The 21572-nt window shown below is 38.6% G+C and overlaps 3 protein-coding genes across 3 annotated transcripts; 1 reads left to right on the top strand and 2 right to left on the bottom strand.

Annotated features, from left to right (window-relative positions):
- Nucleotides 1–380: 380 nt before the first annotated feature.
- nrn1lb (neuritin 1-like b) lies at nt 381–6516 on the bottom strand. The gene is made up of 3 exons (XM_029426386.1): nt 6267–6516; nt 4481–4628; nt 381–2343 (listed from the first exon to the last, which is right to left on the bottom strand). The coding sequence occupies exons 1-3, from the start codon at nt 6322–6324 to the stop codon at nt 2040–2042; spliced, it is 510 nt and encodes a 169-aa protein (XP_029282246.1). The 5' UTR covers nt 6325–6516; the 3' UTR covers nt 381–2039.
- Nucleotides 6517–9651: 3135 nt separating this feature from the next.
- thap11 (THAP domain containing 11) lies at nt 9652–12586 on the bottom strand. Its single transcript, XM_029428081.1, has one exon. It carries the CDS (start codon nt 12212–12214, stop codon nt 11384–11386), a length of 831 nt encoding a protein of 276 aa, XP_029283941.1. The 5' UTR covers nt 12215–12586; the 3' UTR covers nt 9652–11383.
- Nucleotides 12587–14285: 1699 nt separating this feature from the next.
- Nucleotides 14286–21211, top strand: gfod2 (glucose-fructose oxidoreductase domain containing 2). The gene is made up of 3 exons (XM_029427108.1): nt 14286–14437; nt 15852–16223; nt 17658–21211. Exons 2-3 carry the CDS (start codon nt 15971–15973, stop codon nt 18557–18559), a joined length of 1155 nt encoding a protein of 384 aa, XP_029282968.1. The 5' UTR covers nt 14286–14437; nt 15852–15970; the 3' UTR covers nt 18560–21211.
- The last annotated feature ends 361 nt before the right edge of the window (nt 21212–21572 follow it).

Genomic DNA, 21572 nt, shown 5'->3' with positions numbered 1-21572 from the left:
AGATATCCCCTCTGACATTTAGATGTCATACCTGCTCATGTCATGTTCTAGTCAAACTTCATGACAATGCTGACATGGCAACAGGCCGCACAACCAATCATCATTCACTTCATGCTCCGTGCTCTGAGGACACTGAGACTGTTTCCAAGGGTTTTCGAGGTGCAACCTGCTACACTGTGGACGACTAAAGACAGACAAGATTAATCTACTCATCATTCTGCTGTTATGAAACAGCTTAAGAGTATTAAGATCACACACACACACACACACACACACACACACACACACACACACACACACACACACACACAACTGACACAAAAACCAATGACTTCAAGAAAATAAATAGTTGTGATTTAAGGAAAATAACTGTGTTTTGTTTGCGAGCATAAAGGATACCTTTAATTTAGGTTTTTGTTGGGTTAAAAATCCGAGTGATACAAAAAGTCATGTCGCATACAGCAAATACATTGGTAACGTGAAAATAAGTAAATAAAATTAAATCTGTGATTGCATATCAGCTTAGTATCAAAGAAAAGTTATACAACATTAAATAACATTACAGCAACTGTTAATGTTTTAAGGATGAACCTTGGGAAACTTCCCACTCCCTATTTCCACCACCAATTTATGCTGTTAGCATGTACCTGTTGTACTTTTTAAATATGTTCTGTAATATTTTGTCTTTGGATACATAAAGTTACTGAATTAATTGAAGTGAAACTTTACTGTACGCAACTGTTCAGACTAGAAAAAGCAACATATAACTGCTTAAAGAAGGAAAACCACTGAGAGGTCAAAGGAAATGTCACAGTTTAAACAAGCAACAATATTTTTGCAACATCATGCACATAATGCAAAGGATGCTCCGACACAGAAATCTAAGGTTCTGATATTAAACTGGTCAGACAGGGTGATGAATTAAGCTGCACAACAACACAGTTTTGCACCCTGCAATAATACTCTGCTCTGGATCACACCTGATAGGATCACAATCTGAACACCTGGCCTCTCTTAAAATCTCTTTTGTCCTAAAACAAAAATCATGCGGCATTACTGATGTTCTGCAGTAGTGATAGAAATCACATGGTGGTTTGGAAATGCTTCATTTAAATATTTATGTCAGATTGAAAGCAACAAACATGTGATAATCTCAACATGTTATGTAATAAATATCTAAATAGATGTTCCACCTTGTCCAGTTAAGAAACACTGAACCATTTATTTCATTTTGATCCCGTTGTTGATCCATATGTAATCATGATGAGCCTGACTTGTTAAGAGTGTTTTCCCTCGTGTTTGGATTACATGGGGAGCAGGACGCTGACGATCAGCTGTCTTATTAAAAGACTTAGATAGTTTAAAGGAATACTTCACTCACACAATGACAATTTGTATATAAATTAATCCCCCAGTGTTACTTTGAATCCTTGAAGAAACTGTTGTTTTCCTCACGTGCCTCCACGGTGAACCAAGAATCAAAAAACAGAGAAAAGTCTCGATGAATTTAAGTGAATGGGGGCCGCGTTCAACAACAGCAAAACTATATCAAAACATCTGTTTAAAAACTCTCACACAACTCTTGCATTATGATCCAAGTCTCATTTAATAAAGTGTATGCTCACTACTTCCCAAACACATGAATATTCCCTAAAACTTTACTATTTAAAACACTTCAGACTTGTCCAGACTTGCACGGATGAGTAGTGCATCTGCACAAGCGTGAGACTGTCTATGCAGAAGTGTTTAAAAAGTCTTTTTTTAGCGAAAATGCTTGTGCTTGGGAAGCAGTGAGCAGCTAGACTGGATAGATTAGACTTGGATTATCCTGCACGATTAGTGTGAGAGTTTGTACACAGATGTTTTTAGATGTTGGTGTTGTTTAACACGGTCCCCATTTACTTCGATTCATTAAGACTTTTCTTTGTTTTGATTCTTAGTTTACAGTGGAAAAACAATGTTTTTTTCAAATATTCAAGGTTATACGTGGTGAGTATTTGATATAACATGATCATTTTGTGGGTTAAGTATTCCTTTCACTAACTCCTGAGCAGTAGTAGTAAGGTGCTGCATACAGGGAACAACAGTGTGCTGAAGGTGGCACTGTGCTTGTTTGATTGCCCTTTCAGTGTTTCCTGGTTGGTTTGGTCGGAGGTGGGAGGGCCCTGGGGTGCAGGCATAGTGCTGGGAGGGAGGGTGCTGCGGCTGGCACACATGTCGTAAAGGTTTCCGGAGAACTGCGTCTTCCTGGATTCTTGTCTTAGAGACTCCCAGACGGCTGCTGCTTCTCCAGGACAGCCGGCCAGAGCTGAGTTGGCACAAACATGGAACGCATTCCAGGACCTTCAAGGAACGAGGACATGAGGAAATGTCAGTGTAGAAATGTAATGACTGCAGTAAGATAAAGATACAATAATACAATGATGAAAGGACATACAGGTAACACCTGAGCACATCTTCACCTTCACATTGCTGCAGTTTTGTTTTATTAAAAAACATGTACTCATCAAATACATGATACATAATAATCAAATTATTAAAATTACATTATTCTTCTTTAAAGATGTCATCATAACATTTGAGAGTTTTATCACTTTTTTTTAAATATATAACATTTTAATAGTTTTAATGTATGCTTTAAATTCCCATAAAGATCCAATGAAATTGGGGGTCACTTTTGTTGTTTTACATTTACGTATGTAAGATTTACCATATATAATCAATAAGTTTAGCATAAATTCAATGTTAAATGTATCATGTTCAAAATATGTAATTACACTTACAGCTGTACCGAAGGACCCTGTGACATCCCTGTTAGCTGTGGTTTCAACGAAGCACCATTCTGACCTCGTCCAACAGAACAGACTTTCCAGTCTGGTGTTAAGTTAATTTTTTAAGTTAAAATCCGTAGCTTTTTAGCCCTTGTTTATTTGAACACCTGTGGTTAATGGTGATTCAGGTTTACATTTAAATAAAGCATTTTGATACATCCCCAATGCATTTCTAATAATACTCCAAGTCCGCATACAGAGGACGTTAAAGAGGATGGATGGGTCAAACAAACACGGGGCTGTAACTTAAATAATGTAGCATATTTGTTTTAAGCCAAACCATGATGTTGTACTAATCCTAACCAAGTAGTTTTGTTGCCTTTTTTGTTTCAAATGTACCACATTAACCACAGGCTTGAAACTAGAACCGGAAACCGAGAAAGATTTCCCTCTAAACATAATTGAGAACGCAGTTTAGTTGTATGTGAAGGAGACAGGGTTGAGTTGCGGGACATAAACCTCTGTAACCCTCTGTACTGCAGTCAGGTGATGATCTTTGTGGGGTCGTCACTACGAGCACACGTTACATCCACTGTGAGAACAACAAGACTAAGAGTCTACAGCCTTGTGAAGCTGTACTAGGTGCTTCGAGCTGAATGCTAACACCAGCATGCTAACATGCGCTCAATGACAATGCTAACATACTGATGCTATGCAGGTATAGTTTATCATGTTCACCAGCGTATCGCTAATTGGCTAGAAGAAACAGCTGAGGTTGAATTTAAATTGTTTTTCAGGTATTTCATCGCTATCCATCCAATATTTGTTGAGACATTTCACTAAAATCCAAAAATGTCAACCTCTTAGTAGAACTAAAGGAAAAGTCAGGCGATCACTAAAATGGGGTCATTCCTGTGTTCCTTTGTTCCCCAGCTCCACATATAACCTCCTGATGAGTTTACTTAACCCTTATTAGGTCAGGTCGTATTGCGTCAGAAAGGGACCTGCCTGTTGCGTTCGCAGGTGAAATCACTAAACACTAAAAAAACAATTATTTTTACCCAAGATGGTGTTTTACTTCATAATTAACTTGTTATCCATTCATAACCACAATGTCTACTTTTTTGTTTGTGGTCCAAAGTCCAAATTTACCTTGATGTTAAAAATCTCATCAAACCAAATCCTCAAATCATTAAAAATATGGTAAAATCTGACCCACATGGAACATTAGTTTTTAATAGTATGACATGCAGCAATGAAACATTCTGGATGGTTTTGTGGCTCAAAACCAAACAAGAGTTTGAATGAAACTTTATTCACAGAACCAGCCAGACTCTTTATTGTTCTCTGCCGGGTCAGAAAATCACAAATGTAACAATTGTTTTTGTACATTTTTCTTCCTTTCAAATAAAATAAAATGATAACCAGTGGTTTTAATCTTTGTTTTAATTTTTTTTGAACTGGGTAATATTTATTATTGTTATTATTATTTATTAAACTGGTCAGACACAATAGGATCCCCTCTAAAAATGAGTAAGATTCATCTTCTGGGAACAACCATGAATGTCAGTGCAAATATACATGAAAATAGTGGTGCCGACTATTATTAGAGCAGCTTTAAGGATTATAACTTGTAGACAAGTTGTATCAAGACAGACAAAGTGTTACAGGATGGTTAGTTGATACCATAGTGATGGACAGATACACACCTGCAGATTGCATCAATGTCCTGCGTGTTTTGGTCTTTCTGTGTTTCCACCAAACTGTCTCCTAGTGTGAGTAAACACTGAGCAAAACTCTTGTAGATGGAACCACATGAAATAGGAATTGCTGCTCCGAAACTCACAGGGACCAGGCCTAGTGGAGAGCAAGAGACAAGAGAAAAGTTATATACTATATAGAGGTAATATTATCAAAATGAGTATAAGTAAATTAATGTGTATATAGGGATGAGAGAGAAATAAAACCAGTAGATTATTTGGGTCGAGTGAAAGACAATGTTTATGTTTATAGAAACAATTATCCATCTGGTGCTAAAATGGATCAAACAAATATAGAAATATGTTGAATTCCATTCATCTGGAGGGATTATACAACCTCGAAGCCAAATTTAATGTAGGACTACAAAACATTGAATAAACTGTCTGAGTGCATTGATCAGCTCATACATAACACGATCCGCTGAGCCTAATTTTAGTTGAGTCACCAAAATGTTCCTTAAAAAAGGTGTGACTCAAGGTTTGAGTGGAATATCTAAACATTGATTTGCAATGGAGGACATTTGTGCATCAGCACGATCAGTCAATGAGGGTGTGGAGGCGAGTTGTCAATCTTTCATGCAAATAATGTCAAGAAATGCTGCGAACAGCCTTTCAAATATGGAGATTTTCTGCTTTTCTCTGTTTTATATCATATTAAACTTAACATCTTTGGGTTTTGGACTGACAAAACAAGACAGTTCAGAAACTGAATATGGGCAACTTTGAATATTACACCTCTCTAAAACCATGGATATTAATTTCTTTATGAATCTTGAGACTTTTGTCAACTATTAGCAGAAGTCACACATGTATTGGTAGCTATCAGTACATATGTGCATATCTTTTATCCGCCTTGTACCTTTAGTTTGTCTTTTGATGCAGCATCTGTAAACATTGCTCACTTTACACTCTCTTTGCCTTCCCCAAACAGCGGCCACAACGTTTGAAGAACACCATTTTCAAATGTATCAATGTGGGCTGAAGCATTAATATATTAATGGGTAATTTATAAGATCCACTGTAGCTATCTTTAACTTAGTTAGATTTACCAAGATCTGGCTGTCCTGGTTCCTGCCCCGGGAGTTTATTAATCATGTATGAATGCACACTGTTAAAGTTATTTGTCTTTAATGTATCATGATATGTAATTTACCGTTTATCCCACAATCATTTTTAGCATGATCTTACTGCACAATATTTTTTTATTCTCTTTAGGAAATGCAAAAGTCATTGATATTAATGTCACAACTTTTCATTCATAAAAAGTGTTGTTTTTCCTGTGAAAATTAATCTTACTTGAAAAGCAAACTCAAAATACCCTAAAAAAACAATAGATCGTAGAATTCACATCTAAATACAAGATGTTGTACACCAAATGCATACACACACATGCACACAGCAGGAGGAGAGAGACAATCAGTACATGAGGGGACAGTGAGCATTTCATTAAGGTAAGTGCATTTGTAAAACCTCTCATCTATTTCAGACCAAGCTGAATGGAATATCTTTTATCAGCCATTTCTCTTTAACTACTTTTAGGTTTTTCTGACAAAGCTGCTGAAATTTTCAGAACGTATACGTGCACAAACAAACACATCAGGGGAAACTGTAAAACCAGTAAGAGTGCTACGACATAGGACAGGCAAGAGCAAACTCAACACTTAGAAACTTTTTCCAGAAGACTTAAATGCACATAGTCAACACAGTCAGACAACAATTAAAGAAACATCCTTACTGAAGAAGAGAGCGATGGGCAGCAGCATAGTCGCCATGCCTGGTTTGGACTTCATCATTCGTTCCACGACTCCCGTAAAGCTGAGATCCGCCTCTGAACCAGAGGCTCTGATGTGAAGCTCCCACCGACTGTAAGTCTGAAGAATTAAATGTTGCTGCTTTAAAATGTGATGTGTTCTGCCATCCGTTGGGAATTCATCAAATTGCAAAAGTACAGAAATGCACAGAAGCACAACCCGACTGGATTAACAGTGAAAGGGACCAAAGTATCAAAGGAAGTAAGAGGATGCTGTGTGTGTGTGTGTGTGTGTGTGTGTGTGTGTGTGTGTGTGTGTGTGTGTGTGTGTGTGTGTGTGTGTGTGTGTGTGTGTGTGTGTGTGTGTGTGTGTGTGTGTGTGTGTTTGTGTGTGGGGAGGGGCAAAAGGCGAGAGGTTGGAAGCAGCAGACCAATGGCAGCACACTGGATTACAGTCTTCTCATTTCCGGTCTTTAGTATTTAGAACATTTATTTGAAACACAAATAAATTATATACTGTACATCATTAAGTATTACCATCTCTGCCTTGTTCGCACACATTTACCTACTGCAAAAACCTGATTTTACTAATGAACAAGGACTTTTTCACAAATGACAGTAGAAGGAATCAGAAATGTCAGGAGGATTTTCTTTTTCATGCGGACAGATGGATGACGTCCCAGTGAGGATAAGAGAACCCATCTCACCTGGGAGTCCAACACAGACACAGAGCGCCCTCTGAGAATAGCAGCAACCCATGTGAGAATCCTCCACAGCTATGTGGGTCATGAGGGGTTATTAAAGAGCGTATGTACTAAAAACTAGACATGCAGACCCTTGTTAGCAACTTTTCTTACTTGCGTCTGTCTTGCATCCCCCTCCTCTTCCTCTCGGCCTACAAATCCCCCGCTACGCCCCACAGATGGCTCCCACTACGTGCATTAGTATAAGTCTTAGTTCACATCTGCATACTGACAGAGGAGGAATGGTAACCCATTGTTAATCTGCGGTTTAAAACAACCATTAACTGCATATGTAATGCAGTCTGTATCTAAAGCCGCTTCCCCAAATCAATACATCATGGTGAATTTGGCAGAAATTCTAGCTGTGAGTCTTCCTGAACACATCTGCTTTTTTTTGTTGATGTTTGAGATGTTTGAGCTGTCAGGACTTTGTTGATGCCACCATATGCTCAGGATGTCCTGTGTGACGCCCCTGGCCTCATACTTTAGTGCAGTGGTTCTCAACCTGGGTTCTTGATTTTAAAGGGGGTGAGACAACATTTAGTTTGGATTATTATTTAAGATTTTTATTTATTTATTCACAGGATGAGGGCACAGTGAAGAACTGCACACAAGCTGCTATATTCACAGTCTTCCCTCTCTGGTTAACAGCCTTGTCCGGCATTTGAAAAGTACACAGTTAAAACGATCAATGAACTAATAGAACAATGGATAACTGTTAGAGGGAAGAAAACATTGAAGTTGTAAAACAAAAAAAATGTACCTTATTAATATTAATAAAAGACGTAATACAGACAGAGAATTGTATTAAAAAAAGAATAGGAAAATATCTCTGATACAATATTCACAGGAAATAATCTGCTCAAACGTCATCTAAATCACTCGTTGCACAGATTCCTGCAGTTATTGCGTTCACTATTTGGGTTAATTGTACAGTTTATCAGTTGCTCCTTACTCTCATTGTTGTGCATTGAATATAATGTGAAAAATCCATAAAATATGTCACGGGTCTTCAGTTTACTTCCATGATAGAAACAGCGATCCTTTGAAGAATAGGTTTGGTAACCACTGCTTTAGTGTCATATTTTAGTTAATATCCTTTCAGACGTGTTTTAGTCATTGTTCTTAATTGTTGTTTTAATTACTGTTTGTAGTGGTTGTTTGTCTATGTCTGTTTTATTGTTAGTTACTATGCCTGTAGTTGTATTATGTGTTTTTAATTCCTAAAAGCCTAACCAGGGGCAGGGTCTGCCAATTAGCTACAGCTAGAAGGCGTTTCACTGCGTCAGTTGTAACTTTGTATGGTAGTTACCATCTGATCAGGTCTCTCTTGAGAATGAGACCCTGTGTCTTTTACCTGTATAAATAAAGGCTAAATAAAAATAAATGTAACAAAGCATAGATGTATTGTTCCTGTCAAACAAATGCAATAAAACATCAAATAAAATAATGTAATACAAACTTGAAACTTTGTCAAATCGCTGGCATTGGGGTCCACAAAAAAACCAATAAAAAATGTTTTTATATATTTCTATATATGCAGTTGAACTAAGTGGGAAAGTAAAGTGAGATGTAAAAACAAAACCGCAAATGATTACCTTAATTAAGCCCGCAATTACCTATAAGATGGCAAGACTGAAGGTTTGCACAGCAGGCAATCAGAAGACTCACCTGAAAGAGTCGTTAGATAAATCCTGCAGACTCTCTGCTGTCCGAGGCACATGGATGCCTCTTACTGCTCATGGTCATGCACAGTGAGCTCAGCAAGATTAAACACCCACTAAATGCTTTGAGTGAACAGTTTAACAGTTTAACAGACATATCTGATAAAGATATAATTCCAAAAGGCATGTGAAGCATTACACATGTCCTTGTTGAAACATATTTTAAAGTGTTCCTTGTACAACATTTTCAAAATATAACTAGTAGAGCTGTTCCATAATTACTCTCAAACAACCAAAAATCTGACATGAGAAGCTGTTGTTTGGCCTGAATGTAAAGACAGCTTTGGTAAATGGCAGCAGCCATAGAAAAGGAAGATGGAGTTGTGTAAATTTGATCGACAGCGCTGGATTAAGGCATTATGCAACACTGTTGGGAGTAAAAAAAAAAAAAAATCCAGATGAGATTAGGATCTGGATCCTCGCTCTCTCCAATGCTCTCTGTCTGTCCATTCATCTGTCTCTTCCTCTTTCTCTGTTTCATGTGACACATTATTACGGCAGGGGCTCAAAAGGACGGATTTTAAGATCGGATTGGATAACTGCATTACAGTTTTACAATCACAATAAGATGTTCAACATTTCACTGTTGTTGTTAATATGAGTAACAATTAAGCAAATGACCATCCAGGCTGCTGACACACACAGACAGATAAAGCAAATTAGGCCATATAGGCAGGAGCTACACCTCCTGCTCATCAAGCTTTTATGCCATCGCCATCTAGAGGGTGAAAATCATGCTGCAACATCTGACACATGTCACCCCTTGTTTCAACTCAAATCTATCAACCCATTAAAGATTCAAACATAAACAATCATGTATATCACACTGTAGTGGTACACTCACTGAAATGATTAGTAAGATGATGCTCACAGAAAAAAATCCATATATTTTTTGACAAACAATTAACTGTCATATGTGATTTATTAAAGTAAATATTTCTAATCTCTTGCTGGATATTGTTTCTCCAATTTGATTCTTTAAAAACTATCCCACTGTCGACCAAAAGAAGCAATCTGAGGATGTATTTTTATCTTCTGGTAGCTTGTAACAACCATTTTTTGGTTATTTTATGGCCCAAGCAATTCATTCATTAATTAATCTGCTATAATAACCCCTGCATGAATCCATAATAAAGATAACAATCCTCACTAAAACCTGAACAGGAGTAACCTGCCTTTTTCTTGTAGTAACTTCAAGTACAATTTATTTTTCCAAAATGGTTCAGAAGAAACACACTTCATCAGATCCATCACATTCATCTTAATAAGGAAACATCTTCACCGGGACGCTCTCTTAACCTTCAGAGTTAATGTCGACTGAGGTTTTAAGCACCCAGCCGGTCTAGAAAAGAGGCCAGCAACGTTGAGATCAGATGTTTTGAGTTCTTGTTTCGTTCCCATCCCAAGTCTTTATGATTGAGGATTTATCAGATATGATGCAAATTGTTTTACTTTTTCGACAACTTAGTACCACGGAAAAGAAAAACAGGTGACTGCAACCCAGGTGGGTTGAGTTAAAAAATACTTTCTCAACTTGAAGGTTAAACCAACAACTTTGTTACTGTGACACTGCCGGGACAAAATCAGGACACATTTCATGAAATCGGGAAATTATTCAGCGTGAATCAAAACTATTTCAAAAAGAAATTTACTTCAAAATGATAGTAGCATATAGCTGTCAGACCAAGTTCAAAAATCTGAAATGTATGCAACATCCTGTGCATAAAACACTCATGACAGGACAGAGAAACGCAGCCACTAAACTTCTGTATGGAGAAACATAGCACACATGAATCACACTAAAACAAGCAGGTCTGCTTCATAGAATAACCTCGGGGGCAGACAAACACGTGTTCATGTTGCATAAAGTAGCTAGAGAAAATGTTTTTCTTTTTACTTCTCTTAAGATTTCCTAAAAACAAAAAGGTTGCGCAAATGTAACTTAATGCATGTCTTCAGAAAACATAATCTATTAAGGTTACTTAATTTGAATGCCCTTCAAGTTTTAATGAATTCCTTTAAGTCTGTTTTCTGTTGCTCAAATGTCTTATAGCAACAACAATTATAGGAAAACGTACTACCTTTAAAAGCAACCCAGATAAATTCATGGTAGTTTTATTATTTATTATTATTTTAACACCTTAGTGTGCAAAGAATAGTGTTTTGTTATTGATGCTTCATCTCTGCTAATCTATTATAAGACTTTAAATTCAGTAAGGAAATAAAAACATTGTAAGAGAAATCTTTAAAAGAAAAACTTTCTATGTAACTAGGCAGTTTTGAGCAACTTCCTCTTCCATTATAAATGTAAAAGCCTGCCTAACTTGTCAGTCTGTGCACGCTATGAGTCTGCTTGAATTAATCAAATGTGTATTATTGACCCTGGTTGGGCCACAGGCCAATAGTGACCGTGCATGTTTCTAAGTAATTAACGAAGGTGTTATTAACATAAGCTACATGAACTAGCCAGACAACTTTTTTACCTCAGGCCTATGAAAAATCAGCTCTACTTGTTGAAAATAAATTGTCATCGCTCGTAGTTTTATACAAAATAGGGCTGGATCTCTTTAACCCCCTCGGTGTCGTCTCCGTTAGTCTGTCTCTGTAACGGGTCGTCTCCGGTGATGTTCACACATCAAATTTTCTTCCGGACGTTAAAAGCCACCGAGTTTCCGTACAGCATCCGGTCCCGCTCCCGCACCTCCTCCTGCAACTTGGCCTCAGCGACCCGGAGCTGGCGGATGGTCGCCTTCATCTCCTTCATCTTCACCTCCATCAGTGCGATGATGTCCCGCTGCTCGTTCAGTTTCCGCAGCAGCTCGGCCGACGTGGTGCCGGTGGTCAGCGAGTACGAGTGGTCCAGCGGGCTGCTGGTAACACTGACGTACTGCACGGCCGCCTGGTGCACAGTTTCGCCCGATGAGTCGTCAGCGATAAACTCGTCGGTGTTACTGACCGGTGCGGCGTAACAAGTCCCCTCTGACTGGGCAGGCAGTCGCGCCGTGCCCAGGTACTCCCCGTTTTGGCCTATCTGAACCACGGTGATGGTGCTGTCATCGCTCGCCTCGCCGCCGGCATTGCCCTCAGCTCCCTCTGCAGCCGTGTTGCCCAGGACACTGCTGTGCACAATCCCGGAGGTCGCTGCAGCGGCGGCGGCAGGAACCGACGCTGACACTTTCCTACCTCTGCCCCGCCGACTCCTGCGCTCATTGACCCCCCGCAGAGGGAAGAGGGAAGGTACTCGGATGGTGTAGGTCTTCCTCCCGCCGGCGAAATGCACGCTGCAGACTCGGTGTCCTGTGGTGGGCTGGAAGGTGCTGAAGCAGCCGCTGACCCCGGCCCGGGAGATGTTCCTCAGCCACTGCTCCCTCAGTGTGCTGTCTTTGGGAAATGTGTAGAAGCGCAGGTCCCGGTCCCGGTGCGAGTTGTTGTAGCAGCCAGGGACACAGCACGTGAAACCGGGCATGTTTACTACAACACCGAGGCTAAATGCACGGTTTTAGGATGAAGTTTAGGTTATTTAATTGTTGTTTCTTTATTCTACGCGTTGTAATCAAGCTCAGTGGCCTACAAGCGGAACTACACGTCCCACAACGCTAACAACTTCCTGTTTATTTTCCACCAAAAGTGAGGCGCATTTCTTCTTACGACGACTGAATCCACCTGCATTTATCCGGACTCGAAGTATGCAGAGCGTGTACTTATGCTAAATTCGTTGCTGATGTTTTATTTTCGGTGGTAAATGTCTTGTTTGGTTCTTCGCGGTGTTATCAAGCCAACCGTCCTCCGCTGAGAACTAAAAGTCCCAGAATGCTTTGCGCTTCCTGTCGAGGTCCGTTAGTAAACGAGCGCCCCTGCTGGTCAGTGTGTGGTAACCCTTGTTAAAATCTTCTGGATTGATTGATTTTGCAGAAATAATGATGTTGTTCTTTACAAATTACAAGTATCTGGACAGAAGTTGTGTCTTTATTTTAAATCTTCTCATTTTATATTGTATGGTTTATATCTATAAATGGTCTCAAAGGAAACCAAATATTCACCAGTTGCATGAAATGAAACTGCACTTTTTAAATCAGAAAGTATTCAGTACAGACTCATTGCATTTCCTTAAGGTGATGGGGGAAGTAATTCTAGTGTTGCATGTTTTACTTAAAAAAATAAAGAGATATATAAAAAGAAAAGAAAAAAGAAAGCCATCAGGACTATGGTTATCTACAATGCAACAACCTTTTGAATGTTTATGCACCCGTTTTCGTCTTTGTGTTTAAAAAAAAATCATTTTATGATGATTAAATTAAAGAAGTTTGGGGGGAAAAGAAAAGAGGAGGCTTTATTTCTTTACCATGTCCAAATCTTTTTATTTAGTTATAACACAAGCACACAGAAAATGATGACAGCATTTAGAACATATCCATGAATGATAATAATGCAGATGTTTTTCAATAAACTGGTTGGTTTAACTGGAATGGTTTACAATTATCTGCTTACATTAAAGCAGATATTATTTTACATGCATAATAAAACTGGTTTATTTACGGATATGCACACCCACATGTCAATCAATATAGGCCTACTAGTATAGTAAACTTTCTGTTTTACACATTGTTTACAACTTTGTGTATGTATATATATATATATATATATATATATATATATATATATATATATATATATATATATATATATATACACATATATATACTATGTATTACTTCTCACTGTGCATGATATACATTTACTACATTTCTGTTTACATTCAGTTTATTCATTTGAAATAGCCTACTATCTACCACAAATGTATATTACTTTATTATATACTTTATGTTTATATTTTAGCTCTATATTTTAACTTTGACTATTTATCCCTTAGATTATCATTTTGCTTTTTCTTGCACAATTGTCTTTTATATACATATTTAATGAGTATTGTTGGAAGGAGCCTGAGATCAAAGATTCATAATTATTTTGCATATGATAATAAAGAAAATGAAACTTGTTTCCGAAGGAAATTTAATATATATGAATATATTTTTATTAAAGCACCAATGACCAACAATATTGTAAAAATAAAATGTCTATATACAAGTCAAGTGTTCTGTAAATTGTAAACAATTGAAATAGTACAAATAAATAAATACTGAAGGATATACATAAATGGGCTGGATTGACAGTGACGGATAATATATGCATTACAAACTGTAAAATAACATTATCATAACTTCTTAAAAGGTAACTTGTAGAAATACTATGTAAAATTATTGGGGGAAAAACTTTGTAAATTACTTTTCAAGGGAGGTCTGTTCAGTCAGAGTGCAGGCGAGCATACTGAATTATGGGAAACCACCCCATCGTAGAATGCGCTCACTTCACAGGCACACACCTATATTAGTAGCATGAGTTAATTTAAATTGTGTTTACTTCTTAACTTTTTCATCTACAAAATAACATCTTTCACAGGAAACGACTTTACATGTGTTTGGTGTTTATTTTCGTAGGGCCAAGGCCATATTTTCAAATTTATCTGGGTGTTTCTTTTGCCTAATTCTCCGCTGGTGACCCATCTCCATCCTTCAGTAGTATCTCTGGCCCTCCCCACAGCCCTGCCGTTGCTACTGAAGTTACCATTAGCAACTGGGCAGCGCCCGGCGGAGCACCTTCAACCGCTGTTGATGTTGTCCTGCTAAATACAGTAGGTAGCTAATGTTACATTTATAATGGGTTGTTTTTATACCAAGTTTAAAAACAGTTAGATGAATTAACTTTAGAAATCAACTCTGTAAAGTACCTTCTTTTATCAGGAGCTTTTTGGGTTCGCTTTGCGGCTGGCTAGCTGAACGTGCTAGCTAACGTTAGCTTAACGTTAGTGTGTGTAAACCGTAGCTATCCACCATGATATGCCTATATATTATTTAAAGTAGTGTCTACTTCCTGTAAGTTCGTGGTATTCTAAAAAAAAAAAAAAACATGGCTACTGACTAAGTACTTTTGATCTTAACAGCGATAATTTCGTGCGGCATGGCTTTGTTATCTGATTAACCGACAGCAACACAGCAGCAAGGCTAGGTTACTTTCAGTGGTGTCTGTGAGAGAAAGCCTGGTAAATGTGTTTGTTTGGCCACGCTGTTTGCACCCTGCGGTAATGCAGTGTGACAAATGCAGAGGTTATTTTTCAAAGGTTCCACATGTAATGCAGGTACAAACACGCCATAATTAGTCTGTTGTTTTACAGTCATGGCTACAGGGAGACAAGTGAGGCACACTGTCAGCCCCTGCAAGCCACTACTCTAATGTTAACGTCAGATCTTCTCTCATAAATACATATTCACACTATTATAAATGGACAGAACATTTATAGTCTCCTTTCACAACCCCATTAGATCTCGGCTGACAAAGAGCTGTTTGGCCCACTCTTCTTCTCACGAATAGATAATACTGTGGGCAGGTGCAAGCCCACTAAGAGCAATTACATGGGCGAAATCTACACAATAGTTAGCAGATCCATAACAGTTAAATCAGGAAATCAACAAAGGTAAATTGACAGTTGGTAAGCTGAGCTACATACTATATAATATACCATGCTATTTAGATACACTTTTGATAAACTCAGCTCTTCTATGTGCACGTTTATGTACATAAATGCCACTGAATAAATGTTTAACCTGGATATGGTCAAACACACAGACATCCGTTGCTCTACAGAAGTAGAGGTGACGTTGACTTTCGGTGGGTGTGGAACACCTGAGGAATGGCATGTTAACTATGTAGCAGGACACAAAGCAAGTAACTGTCAGAGACTGCTGATGAGTAAAACTGGTCTACACCTCCATTGGACATGTTTGTCTTGTTTGTTGATACAGTCACTAGAAATAATAGATACTGTGCTATGAGACAAGTTATTGTAAGATTGGGATATAAATTAATTGTCTTAACTTGTTCAACTGCTTTTGCTGAATGAACAATGAATGTGATTAAATGCACGCCACAGTCATTATTGCTCACCTTAAGTTAAGTTAAGTATTGTGTGGAAACGACAGAAAAAAAAGTGTAATATTTGATTTTTTTTCAATGGCTCATAGCTTCATTAGTCTCTTTTATTTTTACAGGTACAGTAAAATCTCTTTAATATCCAGAAACAGTCAAGGACTTGACAGGCAAGTGAATCGCAGGTTGCTGGGATGTCGATGATGCGTTAACATGTAAGGTCGCAGTGTGTGGCACTGCCATGTTGCCAGGAGTTGGTGTATTCGGCACGGGCAGCACAGCCCGAGTGCTGGTCCCGTTGTTGAAAGCTGAAGGCTTCGAGGTTCATGCAGTTTGGGGGCGAAGTGAAGAGGAAGCGTGCTGCTTGGCAAAGGAGCTTGGCATCCCATTTCACACCAGCCGATCTGATGACGTCCTGCTGCACCAAGATGTCGACCTTGTTTGCATCTATATTCCACCCTCAATGACGAGGCAGATTGCTGTCAAAGCACTGGGTAAGAAGTCATAAACACACATGCACTGTTACCAAAACTACCTTTGTCATGCTGCCCTGTCCTAAAACCTTGGGCATGTTAAAAGTGTATAACTTGCAGTTTTACACTAAACATTTGTGCTAAGCCTACATACATACAGTCACTCAATCACAAGCCATAAAACATACAGCATTGCTATAAAAAAAAGGCGAACATTGGTTATTTATTTTCTTTTACATGAAAGAATTATGAATTTTTTGGCTTATGTGAATAATTACCATCAAATAAGCCCAGCTTCAGGTCTTACATTCCAGTTTCCACTATAATCATCTCCGAATAAAAGCTGCTAATGTGACCTGACCCAGCTGGGCGTGGCAGGTCGGCTCTGGAACCGATTTGAAATTTTTGACTGTAATGACAGCACTCCCCGAAAACTGAAAATGGCCGCATTCTTCTGTAACGTGTCTCTCGGTTTATCCTTGGGATATGATTATTGAGGATTCCCACCGGGAACGTAGCAATTTGAGGGGGGGAAAAAACCCCAAAACAAACATTACAGATTAAAACTTGAAATTCACCACACCTCACATCTGTTAGAAGCACATTATAGCAAAAATAATTAACACATTTTCTCATCAGAGGAGAGTAGATCTATAACTTTAACATACTGTATCTGATGGAATTCCTGAGTGTTGACCTCAACTTCCTGTTTTAGTTGCAACTTCCTGAGTAAGTCTCCACCAAAGGATTTATCCACGGCACTACTTCCAAGGGCTACCGAAGGCGACCAATCTCTGTATAAAAAAATGTATACACACCCTCTGTGCTATCGCATATCGTTGCAGGAGAATGTTGACGACTTGTTTATTCATACCAATCTCCAAGACCTGAGCGGTAATGGCATTTAAGGCAATCAACTCCACAGTGTGCCCGAGCACTGAGACACCAAGTCCACCCTACACCTTCAAATCATATTTTATATACACTCAGTTGCCACTTTAAAAGGCACACCTAGCTAAAACAAATGCAGTCTAATTCAACAGCCCTGCAATACATTTATTTTGGAGGCTGCAGTTTCTTTTGTGATGCTGTCGAATTGTATTGCATTATTCTGAGAGCTGTTTTTATAATTTTGTCTACCCTCATTGATATAAATGGAGGTAGAAAATGAATTGTGTGTAAAGCTTTATTACTAATTTAAGGCAGATTAAAAACCATAGTAAGTGAACACGATGATCACCAATTTAAGATAAATTCATAGAAGGAAATCAGTTCTTCCACTTTTTCGTTGCTGTTTCAATACAAGAAATCATAAAATGGTTTATATGTAGGAGTGGGTGATTTGTCTTTTGAAATGTAAAATTCTAGTATTCACATTGTACTTTACCGCTCCCATCGTAGAATTAATTTTTATCTGAATAATGTTAAGCCCTTCCTTTCCCTCTCTATCTGCAGGTATAGGTAAGAATGTTCTGTGTGAGAAAGCTGCAACTGCTGTGGATTCATTCAAGATGGTGACTGCTGCCAGATACTACCCACAGCTGCTAAGCGTTATGGGTAACACCCTGCGCTTCCTGCCAGCTTTTGGGGCAATGCGCCAGCTGCTGGTGGAGGGATATGTTGGCGAAATGCAGGTGTGTGATGTCCGAGTGTATGGCCCCAGCCTCCTGGATCAGTCGTACGGCTGGACATGTGAGGAGCTGATGGGAGGAGGCGGACTGCACACTGTCGGCTCTTCCGTCATTGACCTTTTAAGTTACCTAACCAGTGCTCGAGCCCACCGTGTTCATGGCTTACTGCGAACCTTTGTACAACAGAATGGTTTGATCCGAGGCATCCGCCGCGTCACCAGCGATGATTTTTGCTTCTTCCAAATGTTGATGGGTGGAACTGGGTCTCGCTCTGGTGGCGTGTGTTGCACCGTGACCCTGAACTTCAACATGCCAGGGTCATTCGTGCACGAGGTTATGGTAGTCGGATCCACTGGGAGACTGATTGCCAGGGGGACAGAGCTATATGGTCAACGCAATGGGAGTAAAGGTGAGGAGCTGTTGCTAGGCGACAGTGGGTGGGTGGGGCCAGAGGTGAAAGAGATGCCCCTGCCTCACCTGCAGGGGCTGAGCTCCATGGTAAAGGCACTGAGACAGTCTTTTCAGGCTCACGAGGAGCGCAGGTCATGGGCTCGAGGACCTGTTGCCATGGCACCGACATTTGAGGATGGTCTGTATGTGCAGACGGTGGTCGAGGCGGTGAAACGGTCCAGCTGTAGCGGAGAATGGGAGTGTGTTGAGATCATGAGTGAGGAGCCAGATCCGAATCACAACCTGTGTGAGGCTCTGCAGAGAAATAAGAACTAAATGTATTTATAAACCCAGTGCAACTACTACATGTGTCTGACAAAACTGGGCTCTGAATGTTTTCCCTTTAATTCAGCTGGTGAGGCAGTTTACATTACTCATGACTACTTTTTGCATTTTCACATTTTGAGCAGAATATTTGTGCTTTAGAAAACATAACTGTGTTGTGGATGTTTGTATCCCTCACAGATATGATTTTTTTGTACACTAAATTTCTTAACTGCAGCTCCATTATTCTGATTCTCAACAGAAAATATTATAATAGCTGTGTCAAAATCTACCTGTGCCCCGTTTACATGTTTATCTTTACCATGCCAAAAAGTAGACACAGTCTTTATTCTCACTCAAGTTTAAAGTCATCGAGTCATGACTGCAAATTTCCTGCTTAATAAGGTTGATACTCGTCACCTGTATATACTACATCACCTGTCAACAAGGCACCACACCTATGTCAAATATTGGCCAAGAGCAAAAGTCAAAAAGCAACCTTTCAGTGGCCGTCTGACCATTTCCTTTATCCTCACTTCACAGCGTGTCTGGATACATGTCTGTAATTTGGGAAACATGCAGTTTGTTGTATTTTACTGATATTCCTCTTTTAGTAGTTTATTTTATTTTATTTTAAGTTAAGTCAACAGACCATCAGTGGTTTAAGTGTTTCCCAGAGTTGGATATTAAATGGTCTAAAAACTAAGCATCAGCACTAACAAAGTTGTTAAGTTGGTGCACAAGCACTTTTTTCTAAAAACCCAATTTTGGGTCATGACCAATTGTTGAGCTAAACCAAGCCGGGAATTTTGTAATTTGGCTCAAATTAAAACCCAATTTTAAGTGTACATTCCAACCGAGAAAACATTTTAATGTCTATTGTACATAACATTTAGATGTATTTTGGTGTTAATTTATTCCCAACATGAATAGCACCTTATTCTAAATGGAAGAGTTAACCTTGAACGTGAATAGGAAAGCATGAGGATGATTTGACTAACAAAACACTTTCATTGCTTGCAGTGTGGCGACAAATTCAAATGTTGCCTCATTGGAGCTCATCCTCTTTAAAATTCAGAATAAGAATAATGGAGCTGTGCAGAGTTTTATTTTATTTTAGGAATGTGTAATAATAAGCATACATTTAAAGATTGCAAGAGGGGCTTGTAGGCTTTTATGTTATGAAATGCCATGGCATACGTAAAATACCAGGGATTGAGTAATATAAGCTATAAGTGATTCAATTCATGCTTAATCCTAAATCTTTCTTTTGAGTATCACTCACATCCTGTAAACTATAAAACTGTAAGAAGTTTCCTTCTTCATAGACGGAGAAGCTATAGTGAGCTGGAGTTCATGACTCCTACAGTGGATTTCAATAGTGACCTGTTTCATCGTGGGGGGGAAAGTATCTGATCCACATATTCAGTATGTTCAGTAATTTTATCAAAGAAATACTACTTCCAGACTTTAAGAAGCTTCAATGAGGGTGGTTTCCTATTGGCAATCTACTAAACCATTCAAACTGACTGAAAAAGGAAACAACCACCTTTTTAATAGCTACCTGTCAAGTTTACAAAGGATGACATTTGATGCTCAGATTATAGATTTTAGGTGGAGTATCACATTAAATCTTACATTAGCAGAAACAGGCTTGTCCTAGAAATTACAGATCAGTGACCTTTTATTGTTTAGGTGTCAAAAGTTTTAGATACAAAGCCTAAGGATATTTGACAACTAAATTTAGTTTAAAATGTGTGTAAAAGGTTTGTTTACATGTGTTAACCATTGAAGTAATTTTATATGTTTTTACAAGATTTTGTATTTAAACTTATTACAGATGTTTAAATCAAAAGAGTGGAGCCTGCCCTTCATCCTAAAACCTTACTGATATTTTCATTGAGTAGAACCACTGGATCTGACGTGCGCGAGAGTTTAAATGTGTGCCTCTCTAATTGCTCAGACCAAGAGAAGGAAGTTTACGGTTGTTATAGTCGCTCACTGCATCATAGTAATGCTGAATATGCTGAATAATATTGGACCACAACGCTCCTACTGCTGAGACGGGAGGTAAATACAGAAGCAGGGTGCTGGTTTTTGATTGGTCTGTCCCCTTCTTAGACCCATGAAGGATCTGCAAATAAGGATACATACACGCAACACACGCTTACCTCACGCTATCACAACAGTGCTTTACAATTAATCAAGTTTACATCAAGTGTCTTTATAAAATACATCACATTTGCCTGCAGGATGTTCGATAACCCACCACTATTAAAATACATTCCAACTGAGTTTTCACCTTTTTTCTTTTGTTTTTTGCACTGATAACTGATAAAAATGCCACATATTTAATATGCTGTGTGGTGCTTGTACCAGCCGGCTTACTGCGAAAATGAATTTAACGTGTGTCTGTATAAGGAAGAGTTTTTGTATTTATTTATGTCTTTGTGCGGACAAAGGTTTGCATTGTTTATTCTGTTCCGTTTGTGTTTTCAGCCTGTGAATTTCTGTTGTGATATTTATCTTGTTTAGATTTAGTGTTGTTTTAATTGATATTATGGCTTTTTGAGCACAATGTGTTACATTTAAGTTGGGGAAACTGTACTGTTCATCTGCCTGACAGATATTTCCTTAAATAAATACAGATGTATTCATTTAGTGTCTTTGGTCAGACTTCAGTTTATTGATCAGTTGTGTTGTAGACTGAACTAGCAGCATGCAAATGTTGACCTATTATCACTTTAAAATATGACGCAATATGTTCACATTCATAACATCATGCCTCCTCCCTCATCTCTATAGAGCCAGTGTTTTTCCATGGGAGCATTGTGCTGCAGTTGAGGGGATTACAGGATCTGCCTGCTGGAAACAACCTTTTACATTTTATGCAAATAACTTAGCAGTGTCTGTTCTCAAAGTGCAGGTTTGCTGTGAACTCATTCATTGACTCGGCTCTAAATAAGCTTTAACAATGTTTCAACATTATTCATATATCATCTTGATTTATAGCTACATCAGATTA

This window comes from Cottoperca gobio, chromosome 3 (assembly GCF_900634415.1).
Source record: "Cottoperca gobio chromosome 3, fCotGob3.1, whole genome shotgun sequence".
NCBI lineage: Eukaryota > Metazoa > Chordata > Actinopteri > Perciformes > Bovichtidae > Cottoperca > Cottoperca gobio.
This window is presented reverse-complemented; position numbering and strand designations above follow the sequence as displayed.

Excerpts from the sequence above, each read along its gene's own strand:
- nrn1lb (XM_029426386.1), bottom strand. The coding sequence starts at position 6,324 with ATGATGAAGTCCAAACCAGGCATGGCGACTATGCTGCTGCCCATCGCT. Across the intron at positions 4,629-6,266 it reads GCCCATCGCTCTCTTCTTCA|GCCTGGTCCCTGTGAGTTTC; the intron begins GTAAGGATGTTT and ends GCTCTCCACTAG. Across the intron at positions 2,344-4,480 it reads GACATTGATGCAATCTGCAG|GTCCTGGAATGCGTTCCATG; the intron begins GTGTGTATCTGT and ends CGTTCCTTGAAG.
- thap11 (XM_029428081.1), bottom strand. The coding sequence starts at position 12,214 with ATGCCCGGTTTCACGTGCTGTGTCCCTGGCTGCTACAACAACTCGCAC.
- gfod2 (XM_029427108.1), top strand. The coding sequence starts at position 15,971 with ATGTTGCCAGGAGTTGGTGTATTCGGCACGGGCAGCACAGCCCGAGTG. Across the intron at positions 16,224-17,657 it reads GATTGCTGTCAAAGCACTGG|GTATAGGTAAGAATGTTCTG; the intron begins GTAAGAAGTCAT and ends CTCTATCTGCAG.